General features: G+C 49.7%; 1 protein-coding gene across 1 annotated transcript in view; it reads left to right on the top strand.

Annotated features, from left to right (window-relative positions):
* The window catches only part of GAD1 (glutamate decarboxylase 1), a 43,396-nt gene continuing 20,279 nt past the window's right edge, over positions 1 to 23,117 (top strand). The window contains exons 1-6 of the mRNA XM_036320856.1: positions 1 to 232; positions 1,609 to 1,752; positions 4,980 to 5,042; positions 10,331 to 10,489; positions 11,594 to 11,836; positions 20,322 to 20,412. Of these exons, the coding sequence (XP_036176749.1) occupies positions 1,671 to 1,752; positions 4,980 to 5,042; positions 10,331 to 10,489; positions 11,594 to 11,836; positions 20,322 to 20,412 (638 nt within the window). The 5' untranslated portion in view covers positions 1 to 232; positions 1,609 to 1,670. The remainder of the gene's footprint in view (positions 233 to 1,608; positions 1,753 to 4,979; positions 5,043 to 10,330; positions 10,490 to 11,593; positions 11,837 to 20,321; positions 20,413 to 23,117) is intronic.

Raw genomic sequence — 23,117 nt, 5'->3', positions numbered from 1 at the left:
TCCCGCCTCCCTACTCCGCCCCCGCCTCCCCCAAGCCTCGCCGCCGCCTCTCCCCGTCGCTCTCTTCTCCTCCGGGCGCTAGTGTGCGGGACGGTGCTCGTGGGAGCGAGGCGGCAGCTGGACGTGACGCGGGGCCGATTAAGCCTGTGGCGGAGCCAGCCGAGCCGAGCGGATCGCGCGGCGCCGCGCGGAGGAGCAGCGGAAGCGCTCGGCTTGCTGTCGCCGAGCCAAGGTGGGTAAGCGCGCGGCCGCCGGACTTCCCAGTGCCCAGCCTAGGCTCCCGCGGTCTCTCGGTCAATACCGGACGCCCGCCATCTACCGCCCAGCCCTGCCTCCCCGCCGGTGCGCCGCAGAGACCCCCGCCCTCGCCCTCAGCCTGTCCCCACCGGCAAGATCCACGCCCCGGGATGCACCGAGGCTGAGGCTCGCGCAGACGTGGATGGCGAGTGCTTTCCGCCGGCGCGTCCCGGCTGCGAGTGCCCGTCTCACCTGAGGGCTCGGGGGCAGCCGCCGCCGAAGGCGCGACTCGAAGCGATAACCTGTTACTCCTCCAGGAGCCGCGGTCTACCCTCTGCCTGCGTTTTCGTGCGCGTGCGAGCGCGGAGCTGGGGGTGAGGTCCTAGGGAGGCTGAGAAGGCAGTGGCGGTGGGCTTTACTCCGCGCGCTCTGAGACCGGCCCAGATTCGCCCCCCCTCTCTCTGTCCCCGAGTCTTCGGGCGCCATCGCGCCAGCGCGGAGCAAGGGTGCCGCGTCTCAATCCCTGCCCGCCGCCTCCCGCGCGCTGGGCGCAAATTCGTTTCCCGAGTGACGTTCCCCTTTATGGCCTCCCTCACCCTTTCTGTGCGGCGAGGGATCCGGGGACCTCAGAGGGCTGGGTAGAGGGGAAACATAGAATCCTGGAACGAGCCTCATCCGAGGCTTCGAGATGGCTCACAGCGGGGTGGGACCAGAGGGAGACCAGCGAGGTTGCGACCCGCTGCTCTCTGGCGGTTTGGAGTGCAGGGTGACTGGAGTGCTTCCCCGGGGAAGCACCCAAAGGTCCGGACCCTTTTGTCCTCACCTGGTCTCACCGAAGGCATCGGTTTCCCAGAGCAGCTCGCCTCCTTCTTTCCAGGGAATTAGCCAGACACAACAACGGGAATCAGACATTGAACCAGACGTGCCCGCGCCGTGCGCCGCTCCCCCCACCCTCCTCTCCCGCCCTCCGGCAGACGAGAACCCAATGGGGCTTGTCGCGGCTGGGCTGGGAAATCGCGCCCCGAGCCTGCCTTGCCCTCTAGCCCAGCCCCCGCACCCTGCGTCCTGCGCTGGCCTTGGGCTCCTCTGGTCTCAGCTCTGCGCTCCAGGTCGCCCCGCTGCTTCTCCAGACTGGAGAGCCGCCCGGGGCTACGTGGCCGACCCCGGAGTCTCGGAGTTCCCGCGCATGTTCCCCCTCGCCCCCTGCGCACCCGGACCCAGCCGACTAGCAGCCCTTTCCCCCCCCCCCCCCGCTCCTCTCCCCCCAGCCGGGACTTCAGGGAGAGCGTCCGCGCCCCCCAGTCGCTCAGCCGCCTCCCGCGCGCCGGACCCCGCCAGCCTTCCCCGCGCAGCTATCGCTTCTCTTTACAGCCTATTCCTGCGCCTGACGGGCCGAGGACCCGGGCAGCAGAGGCCCCGGCACGACCGAGGCGATGGCGTCTTCGACCCCTTCTTCATCGGCTACCTCCTCGAACGCTGGAGCGGACCCCAATACTGCCAACCTTCGTCCCACAAGTAGGTCCTGCCCCGGGTTCCTAGGAAATCACTGCAGGGAAGATGAGTGCTGGGACGTGGGGAGGCTCTGCTGGCGGAAAGGAAGGGGCAGAGCAAGGAAAGAGTCTGGAAAGAAATGGGGCCCGATCCGCTCCCGGCCGGCCAGAGGTCACCAACTGACTGGGCTGCTAGGCGATTTGGAGGCGCTGGAGAAGGGGGACCACGCCGTGTCCGAGTCGCAGCGATGGTTGAAGGCTAGGGCTTTGCTGCGAGAGAGGGGCGGGTGGCGAGAGCGTTGTTTTTGTTGTGTTGTGTGTGGTTTCTTGGCTTGGTGGGACGTCGGGGGTCAGGGTAGGGGGCGGTGTGAGGAGTCGAGAGTCTCAGCTGGAATAGAGTTTTCTGGCTCCGGTTTTCGTTAAGCCGAGATCTGACCCCTCCTCCCTTCCCCGCGCGCTGTGCTCCAAGTCTACAATCAGCGGAAACGTCGACGTTAATTGCAGCTTTTAGAAAACTCGGGGTCCCTAATTGCTCCAAATTGCCTCTAGCTATTGACAAGTGAGGGAGAAGTCAAAGGCAAGAAAGGTGCATAAAATGGTTTGGGGTTGAGCCTGAACATTTTAGACAATTCATTACATCTCAGAGAGGAGAAAGAAAAAAGAAAAAGGAGCGGGCAGCATCCTGAATGGCGAGAGCTGTCGAACCAGAAGGCCAGAAGGTTTGCCAGGGCGCGGGGAGAGAGCACCGCTCTTTTTTCTCCCGGGCAGGAGACCTGTCTGCAATTGCGTGTCCTGAAGAGAGAGGAAGAAAGGTCCCCCAGTTCAAGGGCAGAGGGGGGGTAAGGGGGAGGGGGAGGTTTATGCTTCCCCACTCCTAGTTCAGTTCTTCAATCCATTCCAGAATGCCTTTAATTCAGACTGATATCCCACTTTTCTGTAGAGGCACGGGGATGAGAGAATTGTTTTTCTTTTTCCAATTTGGATTGAAATGTGTCATCCCCAAATCCATCAGCTCCAGATAGTAACAGCCCCAAATTTTCTATAAAAGAGAGCCTGAGGGGTGGCAGGGTCCTTGAGAGGGCCTATCGCTGCGCTTTTACGACACTTTCTATACGCGTAAGGAAACGTGGATGGTTTCCACCAACGAAGATGGGGGATGTTATGGGGTAAAGCCCCCTCTCCATCCCTAGTGTTGCCACTGGCTCCCGCGCTGGAAGCCTTGTCGTAAGTCCTTAGGCTGCGTTCTAGTTCCCATTGCGGCTCCCCCCCCCCCCCCCCCCCCCCCCCCCGCTCCTCAGGCGAACTACAATTACCTACACAACAAAGAGGGGCTCGGGAGGGCCGCCAGCCCTGGCGGCACGTGAGTCTGGCACTGGCGGCGGAGCTGGCCAGAGCAGGCCGCGAGGAAAGCGAGGCCAGGAGCCTTTGTCTGGCCTGGATGGATTTCTTTCCCAGTCCTCTCCACATTTCCTGCTCCCGCCCCTCCTCTGCTGAGGGCCCTTGTGTTCTTCCACCTTTGAGTACTGCGCCCCCACCTCCAATGAGCTCCTACTTCCCTTCCCGGCTGCAGCCAGCCGTGGAGTGGCATGTGCCCAGCCCCGGGTCCGAACCCCAGTAGAAGCTCTGATCTGAGTTCGCACATTGCCTGGCGCGACTGTAATCCGCCGAGTAGAGGGGAAATAGTAGAAGATTCCGCCGGGGAAGTGCATGCACCTGTCGGGAGAACACCGTCGCGGGCCCCCAACAGCCAGCTGTGGCGGGAGCATCCCAGGCTGCACGCTGGGCTCTCTACACTCTCAACCTCCGCTGCAGACACGTCCTCAGCCGCCCAGCTGGCTCGCTGCTCGGCCCCTGAGAGGTAGCCTTGCTGAATCTGCACCCCAGGACTTGCCTCTGCTCCAGCCACCCCTCCTCCGTTGCTTTCCACCACTTGCTGCATCCAAGAGGCTCTCTCATTTCCTCTACCTCCCTTTCCTTTCCTTTTACTGTTATTCCCAACTCTGAAAGACAGGGGGATAGGCCTGAACTCCAGCGCCCCAGCTGCCTGACCCTGGCAAACGCTTAGCCTCTCTGAGCCTCGGTGCTTTTATCTGTAAAATGGTCTTAGATGAACACTTCTCTTGTCTCACAGGGCGGCTATGAAAATTAGCTGCGGTGGGGTTTACAGTGAAAGCACTTTATGGGCTTTTTACCTGCCAGGTATTAGTAGGGTTTGACTTGGGCACCGAGGTCATGTCTGCTGCAGGAACTCCGTCTGTGCCATGCTGCCTCACTGACCTGGGGCTGTTTCCTCTCCTCGCTGGAGCTGCGCTGGGCCTTGGCTCCATGCATTTCACTGTCCTGGTCGCAGTCTACCCTCGCTGGCGGCTGCAGGCACCGGCCAGAGCGGGGTGGGGTGGGAGTGGTGGGAGGAGTCTTGCTTTGAAGGATCCGAAGGGAATGCAAGGGGGCTTCGTAGGCACCCGGGGGCTGCTGGCTGCAAGTTGAAACCCGAGGGCAGGATCGGCCCTGAGGAGCCTGATCATACGGCACCTCGTGGGTCCGCCAATATGACCGGAGAACAGGTCCCTTCGCTATCTCCAGACCCCAGATGTCGAGGGAAGGGTTAATGGGGGGCGGGTTGGGAAGGGGGGTCGGGGATGAGGACCGGATGCGCACTATTGTCTTCCCGACTCCCCAGTCAGACAGAAGAGCAGTCAAGCGAGTCCGATCATCTAGTCAAATACTATTTTTCACCCAATTAATTCCTGAACTCTTCCGCGACCCCATTTCATGCCAGTTTATTTTAAGCTGCCACTCGCCTGGAGACCCGCCAAGAAATTATGAGATGTGATGGTCCCAGATGCCTCCGTGTTCCCTTTGCGGGCGGCTGTGCTCGCCTTTCGAGTCTTTAGGGAGGAGATCGAGAGCCGGGGCCAGGTGGTGGGCACCGGGCAATGCGCGCTGCGGGGCTGGCCCTGTGCTCCTGGGATCCTCTGCCACCCGCGTCCGCGGCTCCCCGCGAGGGTCGCTCGGAGGCCTGCGGGGCGCTGGGGCGCGGCCTCTTGGAGACCCCGTTCTGTACCTGGACGTGGGAGCAGGACGCGAGTGTGCCCGTCCGCCCACCGACCTGGCTCCGTGGTCCTTTCAGGAGAGAGCTTTGAACCAGGAGCTGTGGCCAAGCCCTGCGCCTCCTTCCCCAGAAAAACCTCTGCTCTCGACCCGTCCTCCCGTGGTCCAAGCCTCACTGATCGCCCCTCTCTTGCTTTCTAGCGTATGACACCTGGTGTGGCGTGGCCCATGGATGCACCAAAAAACTGGGGCTCAAGATTTGCGGTGAGTGAAGAGGGCCCCCGGGGCCGGGCCAGGCGGCGCTGCGGGCGGCTTCGCGGGTTTAGGAGCGGGATGCACTGGCCAGGGGCTCCCGGCTGTGGGGTCCGGTGCTTACAGCCCGGAGGCGGCGCAGGGACGCGGCTCTAGGGACTCTCCTCTGCCTGCCCCTGGCCTGGCCTGGAGGGACCTTTCGGGCGCCTGTGACCGCGGGCCACCCGCCGCGCGTCTAGGTGCCAGCGCGTGAGCACAGCGCCCCCGCGCGGCGGCCCGGCGCCCAGGCCGCTCCGGCCCTCGCGCTCCGCCCGCGCGTCTGGAAGGTCGTGCAGAAAGGTGAACCCCCGAGCGTCACCCGAGATCTGGCCCAAGGCGGCGGCACACACCTCCCCTTCCCCTCTTTCCATCGTGCATGGAAAGCGGCCTCTCCGGGTGGAGATTTTCGCCCCGAGATGCCATAACGTCCAGATTTCGTTCTCTGGGGCCTCGGAGGGCAAGAGAAAGGATTGCCTGCAGCCCCCGGTGGCCTGCCTGGGCGCGGGGGCGGACGGCGCAGACCCGAGGGTTTGCCCTTGAAGTGGAGGAGGGACGGGAAAGGGAGCGGGCGAGGGCGGGGGGCCTCAGGAGGGAAAGGGGGGGTCGGGTGCAGTTTGCCAGAGAGAAAGGGAAATAGATCTGGGAACTGGAAAGGAGAAAGAACAGCTCTCTGGAGACGTGAAGGTCTGAAATGAAAACGCCCAAGGGATGTCATTTTTTTTAAAAGGAAAAAAAAGGAGATTGTTCGAAGGGACACAGCCGAGTGGCTCCGGCTGAACAATGAGGATTTGCTTTCCTGGCTACAATTCACCGTCTAAATCGTTAGCCTTATCGGGCCAGAAAATACGGGCTTCCCCGGGCAGGGGGCGGAGCGGCGCGGGAGATGGATGAGGGGCTTATTAAGGACCCATCCATCAGCTGCTGCTCGCGGAGATAGCGCGGGCCCCGCCGGCACGCCCGCCGGGGGGCGAGCGGCTGCTCGCGGGGCCGGGTCCCCCAAGCTTCGCTGCGCCCCGGCCCCGGGGGGCGACAGCGGGTTGTTTAAAGCAGCTTCTGGGAACCACGCTCCCTCCCCCGCGGCGCCCGCCCTGCGTTGCTGGGGCTCTGCCCTCTGGATCCCGGGAGCACCTCTGACGGTGAGGAAGGGTTGCTCCACCCCAGACCTAGCCTTGTTCCAGGGGAAGCCCAGCCCCAGGGTTTGGCCCTCTCCCCGGCACGTTAGGCCGGCGGGGCGAGGCGGGGGGCCGGTCCCGGCGCGCAGCTGGCAGCAGCGGAGCTTTGTTCTATAAATAGCCCTCCCCTCCCCCAGCCGCCATTCGCGGCCTAATGGCCCGTTCCGCGCCGGGTCCCCTCGGCGAGGCGCTGGGCTCCGGCAGCCGTCATTGTCCGCAGCCGGGCAAGCAGAACTGAGGGCCGCTGTCCCCGCGGTCCTGGGCCGGCTGGTGGGCAGCCTCATCCGCCCCGTCCCCGCCTCCTGGCCTCGCCCCGGTCCGTGGGCCCTTCGAGTCTGCAGGAAAAAGTCTAAACGGCCCTTTGGGTAAAGGAGCTTCTCTGGGTCCAGGAATAGGGGCCCCCGAGTTTGCATCAACTTCGCCTGAGGGAGAGCCCTTGGGCATTGGGGGGCCACCATCCTTAGAGAGCTCTTCTCTGTTTCTACCCCCCCCCCCCCAACAGTAATCTCAGGAAAGCTGAAACCCATCGGAGGCGGACAGGGCTGGGAGTCGTTAAGGGGAAATTGCCTTCTGCTAAAAGACATGCTCTTGGCCCAACCGGTTGGGAGGCTTCACGTGAGGTTTGATTCTGAAAGGAAAGAAAAAGCCAGGAGGATTTATTTTCCATACTTTGGGCCAACTCTGGCTTTCCGTTTTCATCTAGTGGAGGCATAGTGCAGTCTTTAGTTTTGACCTGAATCCACAGCCCCTTCCCCTCCCCCGACATAGACACCTCCACTCCCTTCATTCCAGATTTTCTGTGGCCTGAAGGTTGCCCTCTTAACCTGTCACCATTTGGGGTTGGTTTGATCTTTCACCTTAAAATAGCAGAGGGACTAATGGTCCTCCTCCCACCTCCTAATTCATTGCCCTGCTCCCCCCCCCCCCAACTTCTTCAGTGCCTTGCCAAGTTTCCACCCCACCCATTCTCCTACCCCCTTCCCTGGAACCCCCAGGAATGAGGCTGCAAGGAAGACCTGTGTCTCACCAGAGGTACCCTTAGCTCTGGAGGCAGAATCCTCTAGGGAAGAAATCCAATTCTTGTCAAGAGGTTGAGATTGGGGCAGGCATGGTGGCATGACCAAAAGAGGAGATGCAGCGAGCCCCGAAGTTCTGACTCTGGGCTCTGCTGAACCGGTGTCTTTGTACCTCCATCACTATTCTTTGCAGAGGTCCCAGACGGGCTGCCAGTTACAGCCCCTGTGCCCTTATTTAGCCTATGCAGTGTGTGTGTCTCTGTGTGTGTATGTTTGATTTTGTGTTAATTGACAACTTTCAAACAGAGAGAGACTCCAAATACATTTTTGGCTTCCCGTGAAATAAAATAAAAGGTGTGAGTGGGGGGAGATCTGGCAGGGCACTTTTAGCCCATAGAAACCAGAACAGTCCCTTCCTCTAGTTAAATGCAATTCCATGCGACAGCTGGGGAGGAGAACAGGGCTGTTGGGCTTCAGGCCCAGTGCCCAGCGTGGCCGTGTGCTTTTATGCCCTGTGCTACTCGCAGCCCCCCTTGGGAACAACTGGCTGGTGTCAGGTACCCCCTAGTTCCCACACGTCCCCACTCACTGGGGCACCTAGACCTTTGAGTTTGGTGTCAGCATGTGGAACCATCAGCAGGATCTCCCCAGAGCCCAGAGGTGGAGTTGTGATAGGCTCACCCCGTGTCCTCAGCTTGAAGCTAGCCAGAGTGCTACAACCTGACCAAAGCCACCTACAGCTTTGTCTTTCACTCTGATTTGCCTCTTTGCCTCTTAAGAATGTTGAGCTGGGTTACTTTACACTAGATCCTCACTGCCAGGGTGTAGAGCAAGAGGGAATACAGTCTGCATCCGTGTCCGGGACTCCTTGCTACGCAGGGAAGTTGTCAACACACTGACCTCAATGTGACCCACCACCTGGTCATCCTTGCAGAAGCTCACCGCTCCTTCCAGAGCCTCTCAGAGCCCAGCGAGGCTCCCAGTATTTTAGAAAACAAATACCTTCCAGGAAATTGTTATTATAATAACAATATACAGTAAGTGTTTCTATTATCAGATTAATGGTTTTTGCCACAAATTATAATGCAGTGTAAGTGTGCTAGTCATAAGACCACTTACAGGACTTATAGAAAATATGGATTCCTAGTGCACTCCAGGGAGGGTGGTCCAGGACTGGGATGCAGGTTTGAAGGTGTGTCACAGTTGTCACCTCTCAACCCCATCAGGACACCTCTGAGATTTAGAGATAACATTCAAAGCCCAAGTGGAGGTCCTAGGTCCTGCAGCTGCCCAGAGTACGGAGACTGAAGGCTTCTGCCAGGAGTGGGTCAGAGCCAACCAGAGGTTAAGGACCTAAGAGTAGGGTTTCAGCGGGCAGGACCGCACCTCCATTCTGCCACAGGGCAAATTTGGTCTTTTCAGCCTGGCAAATTCCACAGCTCCCTGTTCTGGGAGCAGGGCAGCAGTCTCTGAATTCAGGAGTCAGGCCACCTTGCATCTCTCTGGCAAGTGAGTGATGGCTCCTGGTTTTGGACTTTGGGAATTTGGAGGAGGAATTCAGAACTTAGGAGAAGAGGTGAGGGAAAGGATAAGACCCCCACCTTTAAATCCAAGTGTAGAGCTCTGTTATACAGTACAGTGATTTTCAACCTTTGTCATTGCATGGCACACGTAAACTAATTACTAAAATTCTGTGGCACACCAGAAAATACATTTTTTTTCTGATCTGCAAAAAAAAAAAAAAAAATAGGTATAATTCTGATTCATTCACACTGGACGGCTATTGTTGTGTTGTCTGTTGTCATTTTTTAATTTGACAATCTAAGGAAAAATAGGTCAGTGCCCCTGACTAAATCGCCAGGTATGGCATGTTTTGAAGATTCTTGTGGCACATCGGTTGAAAGTCACTGCAGTGGTGTGTTTCTCCTCTTCTGGTGTCCTTTCGGGCTTTAGCGGTAAGTTTACAAGATGCTGGGAACAATGAAGGGCCTGGTGCCTCTGCCTTCCTGTTCTTCCCTCCAAAAATAGACCCTACTCCTGTGTGTGGGAGGACTCTAATCACCCAGCCTTCCCCCTGCATCCCTCCTTCCCCCACCCAGCACCGCTGAAGCGCAGTCCTGGGGAAGTAAAGCGGAATTCCTCAGATTAACTTGCCTCTTCTTGAACCTCCTGGGACTTTGCTCCAAGCCTCCCTTGTGATGTAAGCGACTCCCCAAGGATCTTGGTATCTACAAAGACAGCTTTGGGGTCACCAAGAAGCTTAGAACTCCCTTCTTCTTTTCAGTATGGTGCATTTCAGACGAAGGACTAAGCCTGAGGCTAAATTGGAGGAGATGCTGAGGGGAGGTGGGGGCCTGCAGGGCCCCGAGCCCAGAGGGGATGTGTGGAGAGTCTCCAGTCCTTTTGGCTCAGCCTGCTTCTCTGGGAGAGATCCATTCCCTCGGAGGGGCAGAGGTGAGGCGCTTTGAATCCCACCCTGGGCTCAGAGTCTATCTCCGTGGAGTTCTTGGATGCCTTTCTAGCTTTATTACAACCTTGGTTACCATCTGCCAAACTGTAAGCTCCTGGAGGGTAGGGGGTCTGTCTCATTTATCTTCAGAACAATTACACTTACATTCAACCTGTGAGCTGTACTTGGTGGCTGAGGAAAGCATCTTCCCTAATCCCCACTGCTGGTCCTCACCCCCTCCCTCGGCTGCACAGCCCGTAGGCCCTGGGCTGGCAGTATCCTCTCCAACCACGTCCTTCTCTTAAAACCCCATCCTGGGGCTGGTTACTGGAGTGGAAGCTGTCCAATGGACTTAATTCCGAGTTCGCTGTCTCGTTCGGAGATGAGAATGGGCTTTGCTCACTGTTTTTCTCTCTTGCATGACTGGGTCTGTCCCACTGATGACACTTGGCACTGCCCCTTCCCCGCCTGAAGGCAGGCAGTGCCAGAGCCCTTCTGTAGAAAACGCAGACAGCTTCTCTGGAGAAGTGAGAACCCTGCCTGCACAGTCAGCCTGGCTCAGCAGCTGACCCTCTGAGGCTGGAATTCAGTGCACCATCTCTGACCCAGCTTCTTGCGCTGCAGGCTTCTTGCAAAGGACCAACAGCCTGGAGGAGAAGAGCCGGCTGGTGAGCGCCTTCAAGGACAGGCAGGCCTCCAAGAACCTGATTTCCTGCGAGAACAGCGACAGGGATGGCCACTTCAGGCGCACGGAGACTGATTTCTCCAACCTGTTTGCTCGAGGTAGTCCCTCCCCACCCATCCCTTACCCCCATTTCCCCAGAGCTATCCAGTAGGTTCTATTGCATTTCTTGACTTTTTCCTAAAATGTTACTTCTTTTACCAAAAATGTCATTACTTTTTCAACATTTGAATCCCTTTCCTTAGTGCCAGTCTTTATTGCTTTGGGAGCTGGATGAGGATAGTCAATAAAACAGTCCACTCTAACACTTCCAAGGATTAATATGGATTCCTAGAATATAGGAATATAGGTAATTCCCTTAATAGCATTTATCCTCCAAGGTTGGCAACAACAGTAAGAACCAAATCACCCTGTGGGAAGCCGTGTGTCTGGACCTCATGCCAAAGTGCTGTCCCAAAACTCATTTTCCTTTCAGTATTTACTGTTGTCCCCCACATCACTGGTGCTTTCCCAGTCTGTCTCTCCCAAACAGCTCCAAGGTAAATCCACCACCACCCTGTCCATTAACTCCCCACAAGCAGGAGTGACCAGAATAGCAAACGAGACTTTATTAAACCTCAGGGATAATCCAGGGAATAGATGCAGAGCATCACACCTCTCACCTTCCTGAGTTCCATCTTCTAGTTCTAGTTTTCTGTCTAAGGACATCACAAAGGACCACACTCTTCAAGGGAGACCTCAGCCTTTACCCACAGAGGCCTGACCCTCTGCCATCAACAGATCAAGCACATCATGACACTAAATCAAAAGCCCAATGTCTGAATCAGATGTATAGGGACACGCATGGTACCAGGGGGGCAAGACAGAAGCCCCCTCCATCGCAAACCTGACAGATGTCCGTTCAGCCTGCAAATGGCAGGCTGCTCACAGCTTCTCAAAGCTCTCCATTTCACTTATGAGCAGCCTAACTATCAGAAAGTCTGTGGACCCCCAGAAAGTGTGTGCAGAACTTCTGTGTATATGCTTATGTGCGATTTTCTGGGAAGATGGTACATCAGATCGTCAATGTGTATATGGGTGCATATCCTGGAATGAAATTAGGCCTATAAGAGCTATCATGGCTGGTGCTAGGAATTTCTGGGCCTGGAAAAGGCAGATATGAGTCAAGTGATAACCACTCATTGGCTTTCCCCTCCCCTTCCCAGATCTTCTTCCAGCTAAGAACGGGGAGGAGCAAACTGTGCAATTCCTACTGGAGGTGGTGGACATACTCCTCAACTATGTCCGCAAGACGTTTGATCGCTCCACCAAGGTGCTGGACTTCCATCACCCACACCAGCTGCTGGAAGGCATGGAGGGCTTCAACTTGGAGCTCTCTGACCAACCTGAGTCCCTGGAGCAGATTCTGGTTGACTGCAGAGACACCCTGAAGTACGGGGTCCGCACAGGTAAGGGTGAGAGCCAGGTGAACATGCAGCAGCAAGCTTGCCCTACACCACACCCTCTCCAGTTGTGAGGATGTCAAACTCATGTGGAAGGAGAACACAAACCTAGTGAGGGAAGGCAAAGCGCTCAGTGGCCACACAGCTACCTCAGGCAGTGGCAGTTAATGGAAGGCCCCAACCCTGGCAAAGGCCCATCATCATTTGTTGTTGTGAGAGTAGATTTAAAAGAGATACAGTACACGGTACTCTGTCAGCTTCAGTATAAAGTTTTCATTCTTGGTTTTAAGCTATTCACAACCTAAAGAGAGCAGAAGGACCCATTTTCATGGCCATTTCATTCTGATAAATCCTGCTCTTGCCTGTCCCTGAAATTGGGGAGAATTGGGCCCATTTCTCTTCCTTTTTATATTAATTTCCTAAGGCTGCCATAACAATTTACCACAAACTGGGTGAATAAAACAGTAGAAACTTATTCTCTGTCAGTTCTGGAGGCCAGAAGTTTGAAATCAAGGTGTCTGCAGGGCCATGCTCTCTCTGAAGAATCTTGAGAAGGATCCATTCTTGCCTCTTCCAGCTTCTGGTGGTTGTGGGTATTCCTTGACATATAGATGCATCACTCCAGTCTTTGCCTTCACTTTCACCTTCACATGGCATTCTCCCTGTGTATGTGTCAAAATTTCTTCTTATAAGGACACCAATCTTTGGTCTAGGGCCCACCGCAATCCATTATGACTTCATCTTAACTTGATTACATTTGCAAAGAACCTATTTCCAAATAGTCACTCACCAGGAGTTAACACTTGAACATATCTTTTTAAGGCACACAATTTAACCCACAACTCCTTCTATTGGCTAGACCAAAAAGTCTCACACACGTACACACACACACACACACACACACACACACACACACTTCAGATTCTCTTCCTACCTCTGGAGTTTAAAACTTCGATTTTTTTTAAGAGTTTCTAGAGATTTCTTTATTTAACCATCACCTGGATATTTTTCCATTGATTCTTAGAGTGGAAGCAAGCGGGAGAGACAGAGAGAGAGAAACATCGATATAAGAGAGACACATCAATTGGTTGCCTCCCACATGAGCCTGCACCAAGATACATGCCCTTGACCGGAATTGAACCTGAGACCCTTCAATCCACAGGCCAATGCTCTATCCGCTGAGCCAAACCGGCTAGGGCTACCTCTGGAGTTTAGACACCCTAAATCGCCAGCTCCCATCTCAACAGGAAGCTCTGGAGGATCCCCTCTTGCCTCCTTTTCACATTACACAAACCCTCTCTAATCAGCAATCCTGGCCAAAGTGGTTACTTTTCAGTTGCCTCAAGTTCAAGGACTTTTTGGATTTCTGCCTGTCTACGTCGAAGCCTGAGAGTTAAGCAGTGATTTCTTCTCTCTACTATCTTTCCCCACTGCAGCCTGGCCCTCCTGAGCTCTGGGGCAGATAGATCTACAAGTATTGGCAATTCATGGTATAGTTGCCAACTGAGACCACAACTGGTAGCCTCTTGTTTTTTTCTTCTTTTTCTCTCCCTCTCTGTCATGATCCCTCTTACTCTTCCTAGCCGTTTGAAAGTATGACTGGGAAGGTTGGTGGAGGTAGAGCTGAGTAAGGCTATTAGATGTCAAAAACAAAGTGTTAAAATGAAATAATGAGGCTGGCCAAAGAAGCATTTTTAAATAAAGAATCCCAAACAGCTTTTGAGGTCTGCCAACACCACTGGAATAAGTGTAACTTCCTTGAATAACTGAGGGTGGACACGACTCAATTATATTACAGTCTGTGTTTCATTTTTAAAGAAAAGCACACTCATCAACTTAGTTACATTTCACCTTGGTATCTAATGGCTAACCCATTTCTGATGGAAATTAAGTAGGGTTATTTGGCTAGATTAAAGGAGTCAGAATTCTCTCTCTGTGTATATTTTAGCTTGACTTGCTTTGAACCAACATTTTTTATTTTGTCAGCTCACTCTAAATACACTTTCTCAGAGAGATGAGACCACATACTTTTATCAGTAAAGCCCAAATAGTGTAGTCCCTTAAAGAAAAATACATGGATATGTCATAATGGCAACCCCTATTGATGATAAAGCTGAAGCATCATAGACTCCTTTTTAAAATTTTATTTTTCAATTATAGCTTATATTTAATATTATTTTGAATTAATTTAAGTATAGCATAATGGCTAGACCAGTGGTCGGCAAACTGCGGCTCGCGAGCCACATGCGGCTCTTTGACCCCTTGAGTGTGGCTCTTTCTAAGCCTGAGGAGTACCCTAATTAAGTTAATAACAATGTACCTACCTATATAGCTTAAGTTTAAAAAATTTGGCTCTCAAAAGAAATTTCAATCGTCGTACTGTTGATATTTGGCTCTGTTGACTAGTGAGTTTGCCGACCACTGGGCTAGACAATTATATACTTTACACCAAGCATGTCAAACTCAAAGGCTAACATGGGCCAAATAAATGAGGCATGCAGCCTGCAAGCCATGAGTTTGACATGCTTGCTTCACATAGTAGTACCCCTTATTTTTCCAGTACCCACCTGGCACTGTACATAGTTATTACAATGTTATTGACTATATTCCCTATGCTGTACTTTATATGCCCGTGACTATTCTGTAATTACCAATATGTACTTCTCAATCCCCCCCACCTTTTTCACACAGTCCTCCCCCCATACCCTCTGGCAATCATCAGTCCATTCTCTGTATCTATAAGTCTGTTTTTATTGTGTTTGTTCATTTACTTTGTTCTTTAGATTTCACATAGAAGTGAAATCATGGTATTTGTCTTTCTCTGTCTCACTTATTTCACTTAGCATAATATCCTCTAGGTCCATCCATGCTGTAGCAAATGGTAAGATTTCATTGTTTTTTTTATGGCTGAGTAATATTCCATTATATATATATACGTTCCACACTCCTTTATCCACTTGTCTATTGACGGGCATTTGGGTTGCTTTCATGTCTTGGCTATTGTAAATAATGCTGCAATGAACATAGGGGTGCATATAGTTTTTAGAATTAGTGTTTTAAGTTTCTTTGGATATATATCCAGAAGTGGAATCACTGGGTCATAGAACAGTTCTATTTTTAATTTTTTAAGGACCCCCCTATTGTTTTCCACAATGGCTGCATCAGTCTGAATTCCCACCAGCAGTGCACGAAGGCTCCCTTTTCTTTACATCCTCACCAACACTTGTTGTTTGTGGATTTATTGATGATAGCCATTCTGACAGGTGTGACATGATATCTCATTGTTGTTTTAATTTGCATTTCTCTGCTGATAAGTGATGTTGAGCATCTTTTCATATGTCTATTGGCCATCTACATATCCTCTTGGAGAAGTATCTATTCAGGTCCTCTGCCCACTGTTCAATTGAAATGTTTGGGGGGTTTTTTGGTGTTGAGTTGTATGAGTTCTGTATAAATTGAGGATATTAACCCCTTATTGAATGTATCTTCTACCATTTAGTAGGTTGTCTTTTAATTTTGTTGATGGTTTTCCTTTGCTGTGCAAAAACTTTTTAGTTTGATGTAGTCCCATTTGTTTCTTTTTCTTTTGTTTCCCTTGCCCAAGGAGATATGGCAGAAAAAATACTGCTAAGAGAAATGTCAGAGATTTTTCTGCCTATATTTCCTTCTAGAAGATTTATGGTTTCAAGTCTTATATTTAAGTCTTTAATCCATTTGAAGTTTATCCTTGTATATGATATAAGAAGGTGGCCGAGTTCCTTTTTTTGCATGTATCAGCCCAGTTTTCCCAACACCATATATTGAATAGGCTGTCTTTACCCCATTGTATGTTCTTGCCTCCTTTGTCAGATATTATTGGACCGTATAGATGTGGGTTTATTTCTGGGCTCTGAAGCATGGACTCTTATTAGTTCAGTGTATGAATTCACTTAGATATTCACCCTGTAGCCAATCATCCCTGTTCTTCAGAGCAGCTTCTGGGAACAGGTATTTGCATCTGTAGAGCTTACTATCTTCCAGGCAGTGTGAAGCCTTCTGCTGAATCTCAGGGTATTGACCCTGGCAAAGTGTACTGTGGCTGCCATGTGAAAACAGCTTCGGGATGCTGGTCTCTAACACAGAGGTAGATATCAAAGCAACAGGGCAAACCCCACAGGTAGCGACACACAGTAGAAGATGTTTTATTCTTTTAAAAAGGATATTAATGCTCAGCCAAAATAATGAATTAGGGTTTGGGTTTATTTTAATTTACTTTTAGAGGGAGAGGAAAGGAGAGAGAGAAACATCAATGTGAGAGCAAAACATGGATCGGCTGCCTCCCGCACGTCCCTCACCAGGAATCGAACCGGCAGCCCTTCAGGGCAAGGAATGCTCAACCAACTGAGCTACGTCGGTCGGGGCATGAATTGGGTTTTAATAGTGAAAGCATGCTGATCTGGGTACGCTCTGTGAAGGGTGATGATGGCATTTGGAGATTTCTCTACAAATTAACAAAAGATTTCTGAAAAAAGGACCAGTATACGTAGATTGTCCATGAGACAGATACTAATCAGCCCTCAGTCACAGTAAATATGTAGAATTCCTTAATTTTTCTTTTTAACTTTTTATTATGGAAAATTTTAAACTTATACAAAAGTAGAGTAGTATAATGAGCCTGTATACCCAATACCCAGCTTCAACCATTATTAGCTGCTGCCAATTTTGTTAACCTGTCCCTCCGCCCATGGTCTCCTCTTCTATATTATATGAAAGCACATCCCTGGCATAATATTATTTTATCCATAACCTAGGGGCCCAGTGCATGAATTCATGCACCTTGAACTGTGGGCCACAAGGCTGCAGTGGGCACAGGGGCGGTCTCAGCCCATCCTCCGCACCCCCGCCCAGCCCCTCCCACTGCGGCCCCCAATCCCCTGTCTGCCAGCAGCTCCGCTCCCACTGCCACCACTCCTACCCGCTGACAGCGCCAGCCCCGCCTTCACCCGCTGCTGCCCCAATTGCCCCTCAGGAGCAGGGGGAGGTGGAAAAGCCCTTGGGTGATTGAGGCTGGCAGCCGCTGCTCGCACCCACTGACGACGCCAAGTGATCAGAACCGGCGCCAGGCGCCGGCAGTGGGTGCGAGCGGAGCCATCGCCAGCAACGGGTGTGAGAGGTGGCTGCCGGCCCCAATCGTCCCGCAGGAGCAGGAGGAGGTGGAGAAGCCCTGAGGGGCAATCTGGGCTGCAGCTGCTTCTCACACCTGCTGACAGTGCCGAGTGATCAGGGCTGATGCCGGGCACCAGCAGAGGTGTGAGCGGGGCCGGCGCCAGCAGCAGGTGCGAGCGCCTGGCAGGAATGGAGCACGCGGGAGCAAAGAATTTTCAGGAACCACCAGAGGCTTGCCCTGATGACAGCGACCAGTGCCCCGCCTTGGTCTGGCACCCCCACTCACCTGCTCCACCATCCTGCTGCGCCCAATGCCCACCATGTTCCGCGCTCTGCCACCTGCTGCTGACGCCTGCCATAGCCCGCGCACGCCCCCTGGTGGTCAGTGCACATCATAGCGACCAGTTGTTCGGTTGTTCCACCGCCGTTCAGTCTATTTGCATATTAGGGTTTTATAATAGAGATATTTTTCACCATCAAGGGCTCTTTAAACAAAAATAATCACATATCATTATTATATCCAAAACCCCACAGCATTTATAGTTCCTTAATATCAAATATTCAGTCAGTGTTCAAATTTTCAATGTCTCATGAAAGTCAGAAATGTTTTGTTTTGTTATATTTCATTTGAGTCAGAACCCAAATAAGTGCCTCAGATTGCAATTGATTGATATGTCTCATAATCAAAGTAGATTTTCCCTTCCAGCTCTCTTTTTTCATTCTTGAAGCTTATTTGTTCAAAAATAAAACTTGAACTTAAGGAAATTACTTTTTTCTCCCACTCTCTGACTCCAGGCCATGTGTAACGCATCCCATATTTGTCATCTGTTATTTTCATTGACTGTAGAGAGTTGAAATTGAAATTTAAACTGGGTCATTTTGTTATTTGATTTAAATTCTCATGTAAGGTTTTGGGGGCATAAGGCTGTAGCCATAAGGGAAAACTAAGGTTTTACTTACTTTTGTGTCCTTTATATTTTAATGGGAATGAGATGCTGTTTCACTTTTATTTGAGGTCATTTCTGTCATTCATCTTTGACCATCTTTTGTCTCTGCCAGGCCGTGAGGTTTTGAGACATTGTCAAATAGTGTGATTGAATTTCTTTATGATTCAGTCCTATTTAAAATGAAAGTTTAAATGAAAGGTTGTTAAAAGTTTTCAAATGGGTATCACATGTGTTTTTATTTATTTATTTGTTTGTTTGTTTTTAATACTCACCCAAGGATGTTTTTCATTAATGAGAAAGAGAGAGATGGGGTGGGAGAGAGACAGAAAGAAACATTGATGTGAGAGAGTGACATCTATCTATTGCTCCCACCGCCCGTCTGCCTTTACTGGGTATGGAACCCACAACCTGGGTATGTGCCCTTACTGAGAATCAAACCTGAGACCCTTCTGTGCACTGGAGGACTCTCTAACCAACTGCACCACACTGGCCAGGGCTATCACATGTAATTTTAAATGAATTTCAACAAAATTATGTTGCAGGAGATCTCATAGATTCTGTTGATACTGAGCAAAGCAGAGTGAAATGGGCTAGTTTGAACTATTTAGGGTAGTCTACACGAGTGTCTAGAATCTGGCCCCATACTTACTCTACGCTTAATGTTTATGCTTCTTTTATTTTTTCTAAAGATCAGTATTATTTTCTGAGTAATGTTGAGATGCAGGGATTGGACTATTCTGATAAGAATTAATAGCCGAATGTTCATGTTAACCAATGTCACCCCGATACATTTAATAAATATATGTTAAATAAAAGAAGTAATAGTCCAGATGTTCTGAAAGAACATGTGAGAAAGAACAGACATTCTCAGAGAGGGGGCTTAGGGGAGGAACCGCCAAACTCTAGCTTTCTGACAGTTACTTCAGAGGCAAAAGCAATTTCCACTGGAAACACAGCAGTCAGCATATCTTTCTCACACCAGTTCCCTGTCACATACCTCTAGATAATCTATCGCGCCGACTCCTTTGGGACAGCCAAGCCTAGCCTGCTGATGTGGGGTTGAGTTTTTGCGTGAATGCCAAGTTGCCCAAAACTTGGCAGCAATCCTGAAATTGCTGAGAACAAAGCCTGTGAAAGCCTACTCTGGGTTGCAAAGGACTTTAATGTTTAATAATAATAATAACAATTATTTTACCAACAACTCAATGAGTGAAGGAGGCTGTGTCCACCCCTGTTTCACATGGGAGATGCCAGGTCATCTCAGCAGTAAATTTAGTTTAACATCCACGTGACTATATACAGGCAAACACCCCAATGCTTGATGCCATGTTTGACCGACACAGAGACCCAGAGAGTGCTGGCATGCCCTCGGCATCAGCATCATAGCTGGCACCTGCCTGGGTGCCACAGAGCCACAGACACTCTCTGAGGCCTGCAGCCTCTCCTCCATTAGTAAACCTTGATTTGGGGATTAAATCCTTGAGATGTTAAATTGAAATTTGGGCCCTGGCCAGTGTTGTTCAGTGGTTAGTGTGTTGGCCCGTGCACCAAAGGGTCGTGGGTTTGATTCCTGGTAAAGGGCACGTACCTGGGTTGCAGGTTCCATCCCAGCGCAGTCGGTGTGTGTTCGGCAGGCAACCAATCAACGTGTCTCTCTCACATCGATGTTTCTCTCTCTCTGCCTTCCTCCTTTCCTCCTATCCTCCCACCTTCCCTCCCTTCCCCCCACCTTCCACTCTCTCTAAAAATCAATGGAAAAAATATCCTTGTGTGAGGATTAACAAAACAAAAAAAAATTTAAAGGTTGAAACATTTATGAGAAAAATCAGGACCACTATATCCTAATTTGTAATTTAAAAAATAAATACAAGCCCTAGCTGGTTTGGCTCAGTGCATAGAGCATCGGCCTGCAGACTGAAAGGTCCTGGGTTCGATTCCGGTCAAGGACACATGCACAGGTTGCGGGCTCTGTCCCCAGTGTGGAACATGCAGGAGGCAGCCAATCAATGATTCTCTCTCATCATTGATGGTTCTCTCTCTCTCTCCCTCTCCCTCCCTCTCTGAAATCAATAAAGAATATATTTTAAAAAATAAATACAGTAAGAATTTCATCTGGAAATTAAGATATTGGAAAAGATTATTAGTTTCATGACATTGGATTTTTTAAAATTTAAAAGCATTATGCTTTAGAAACATATAAATTTGGGGGACTCATTCATGGTAAAAGTGGGTATAGGGTGAGTCAACCTGATCTTCCTTCTCCGTACCCTTGGGCAGCCCTATTAGACCATTGGGATGGAGGCCCCATCTGTGAGGCCTGGGAGAGCAGGCTTTTGCTTTGAAGGTAGCTTGAAAAATCTGGCTTTGCTTTGATGCTTGCCTGTTGCTTTCCTCTCTAGGTCATCCTCGATTTTTCAATCAGCTCTCCACTGGACTGGATATCATTGGATTAGCTGGTGAATGGCTGACATCAACTGCCAATACCAACATGTAAGTCCTTATTATTTTCATATAAACAACCATGATGTATGATTATGGCTTCTTACTTTAAAATTTCAATTCCAATGACTCTGTAATAATCTATTACAGTTACCCTTGTCATCTTTTATCTTTAAATAATTAAGGTTTATCATCTTATAAATCTAGTAGGTTTATACTGATTTAATAGTGGATAAAAGATGAAGTATTTTTTAATTGAATGATGCAATTTAATAAAAGCATAGTTATAAGAAAGAATAACTCTAGCTTTCAAAATTTACTGCGAATTTCATGTTAAAAAACTCCATATATCTTAATGATGTATCTAAAGAGGTCATGTTGTAGAGTATGATCTTGGTCCATTTTCCCATCCAAGCATATTGGTCCTTCTATTTCAGTTGTATTTCCTTTATTGTTAAAGCTGTCATAAATTCACAAACTAATTTGATCAACCTATTGTTAACTAAAAATTCCAAAACAAAATTCAGTTGGTAGTGATACATTCCTTTCAAAATCATTGTTTGTTTCTGAATTTGCTTTTTCCCCATACTTGTTGGAGTAGGTGAACCCTTTGTTTGTTTCTAAGTCCTTGTAAATTTATATGAAACTGACTCTAAGGTCCTGGGTTGGGGGGAGGGTGCATGTGCTTCCTGGGTCGACTTCTTGTAATCACCTCACAGTTTCCCCTACATACACATTACCTTGTCAGAGACAAGGACCGGTGGTCAGTTGATGTAGTGTCAGCATAGCCTCCTGAGTACTGTCTTTCCTCTCAACACTATGATTATGCTTTACCACCATCTATGCACCCAGACAGTGGCACCACATTCTGTTAAAGTATCCAGGAGAAATAATGTAACAAATTTTTTACAATAATTTTAAAATAACTACATAAGAATTACATGGGTTTTAGTAACTATGGAACTATTTAGAAAATAATCCTCCACTTTTTAAGTTCATGGTAAAGTAGATTTGAAAAATAAATTTAGGTAAAAGGGTGGTATTATTTAAAATGAGAAATTCCGCCGAAACCGGTTTGGCTCAGTGGATAGAGCGTCGGCTTGTGGACTGAAGGGTCCCAGGTTCGATTCCGGTCAAGGGCATGTACCTGGGTTGCGGGCACATCCCCAGTAGGAGGTGTGCAGGAGGCAGCTGATCGATGTCTCTCTCATCGATGTTTCTAGCTCTCTATCTCTCTCCCTTCCTCTCTGTGAAAAATCAATAAAATATATTTAAAAAATAAATAAATAAATAAATAAATAAAATGAGAAATTCCATCAGACATCAAGATGGAATATAAGTTGTTAAAGTCCAAGGTACTCTATTTTTCTCACAGCCATGAAACCTGAACGGGCACTTTAAAATTACTTACTGAGTCGTGTGTGTTCCAAAGCGGTTTAATGCTGTGACTCAAAAATATGTAACCCCATTCAGAAAAGTTTCTATTAATTAAAGATTCTTTCTTCGCTGGCTAATTTAAAACAACAGTGACAAATTTTTGAAAGCAAATGTGACAGGTGAAGCCTTTTATGCTAAAAGGCTTAAAAGATTAAATTGATTAAAATCGAAAATGGTTTTTACGCTCCCTGCTCGCAAGTCATGGTTAACTTCACGGAGTGTCCATGTTGAATCGCTGGAGCTGCAAAGGGCAGAGAGGCATTCGGGTCAAAGAAACCATTGCTGGTATCTTGCCTTTTTACTGTATTATGATTTGTGAGGTAAAAATGTATCAGCAAGCACAGACATCGTGATATACTCCTAACTTGAAAAGATACTATCGCTTAATTGGAGCATTTCACACTAATGAACAATTTTAATTAGAAAGTATAGCTTCAAAAAAACTTCGGTGTGGCTCAGTGATTTTGCATCAACCTATGAACCAGAAGGTCACAGTTCGATTCTGGTCAGGGCACATTGCTGGATTGCTGCCTCGATCCCCAGAGTGGGGCGTGCAGGAGGCAGCCGATCAATGATTCTCTCTCATCATTGATGTTTCTATCTCTCCCTCTCCCTTCTTCTCTGAAATCAATAAAAATATATATATATATTTTAAAAAACTTAACTTTTTGGAAAATAGAGTAAGAGCTACATATCTAGTAAGGCCTAAGTACCCTTATTAATATAGGCCCTGTATTCACCCAGCATCTTTAAGTGTATATTCTGTAGGCCTCTCAGCTGCAATTTCCTGATATATATAGCCCAATCTCAAGGTAAATAAAAGGAACTCACCCCTTTGAGCCATTTATGACCAGATAGTCTCCTGAAAGGCTGTTCTTCAACCAGAGAGTTCTCACAAACTCTCCTTGTTTGTATGGCTTCATAAAAATCAAAGCCCCTTATTCTTCCCTTACCGCAGCGCAGCCATGAAACACTAAAATATGTCCCAGCCATCTGAGGTCAAGGCCAGTCCAACGACATGGCACATAGTAATTGCAGCCGTACTGAACAAAGGATATTTATAAAATATGATCCGATTCCAACAGATCGATAGAGAAGGTTATTTAAAAGAGTGAAATAGCTTCTGTCAGTGGGAGACAAGGCATTGTCTGAAGAAGGCATAACTATTATCTAGAAATTATTCTAAGCCAGTTCCCCTGGAAGATCATGAACTGTAGCAGCGCTGTCGGGAGCTTATGCAGAAATGTGCTCCCTGTGACAGTTTCTCCTCTAACTGAGAACAGTGTCCAAACCAGCCTGAGAAAAAAGAGCAAAAGACT

Source organism: Myotis myotis, unplaced genomic scaffold (assembly GCF_014108235.1).
Source record: "Myotis myotis isolate mMyoMyo1 unplaced genomic scaffold, mMyoMyo1.p scaffold_m19_p_8, whole genome shotgun sequence".
Taxonomy (NCBI): domain Eukaryota; kingdom Metazoa; phylum Chordata; class Mammalia; order Chiroptera; family Vespertilionidae; genus Myotis; species Myotis myotis.
This window is presented reverse-complemented; position numbering and strand designations above follow the sequence as displayed.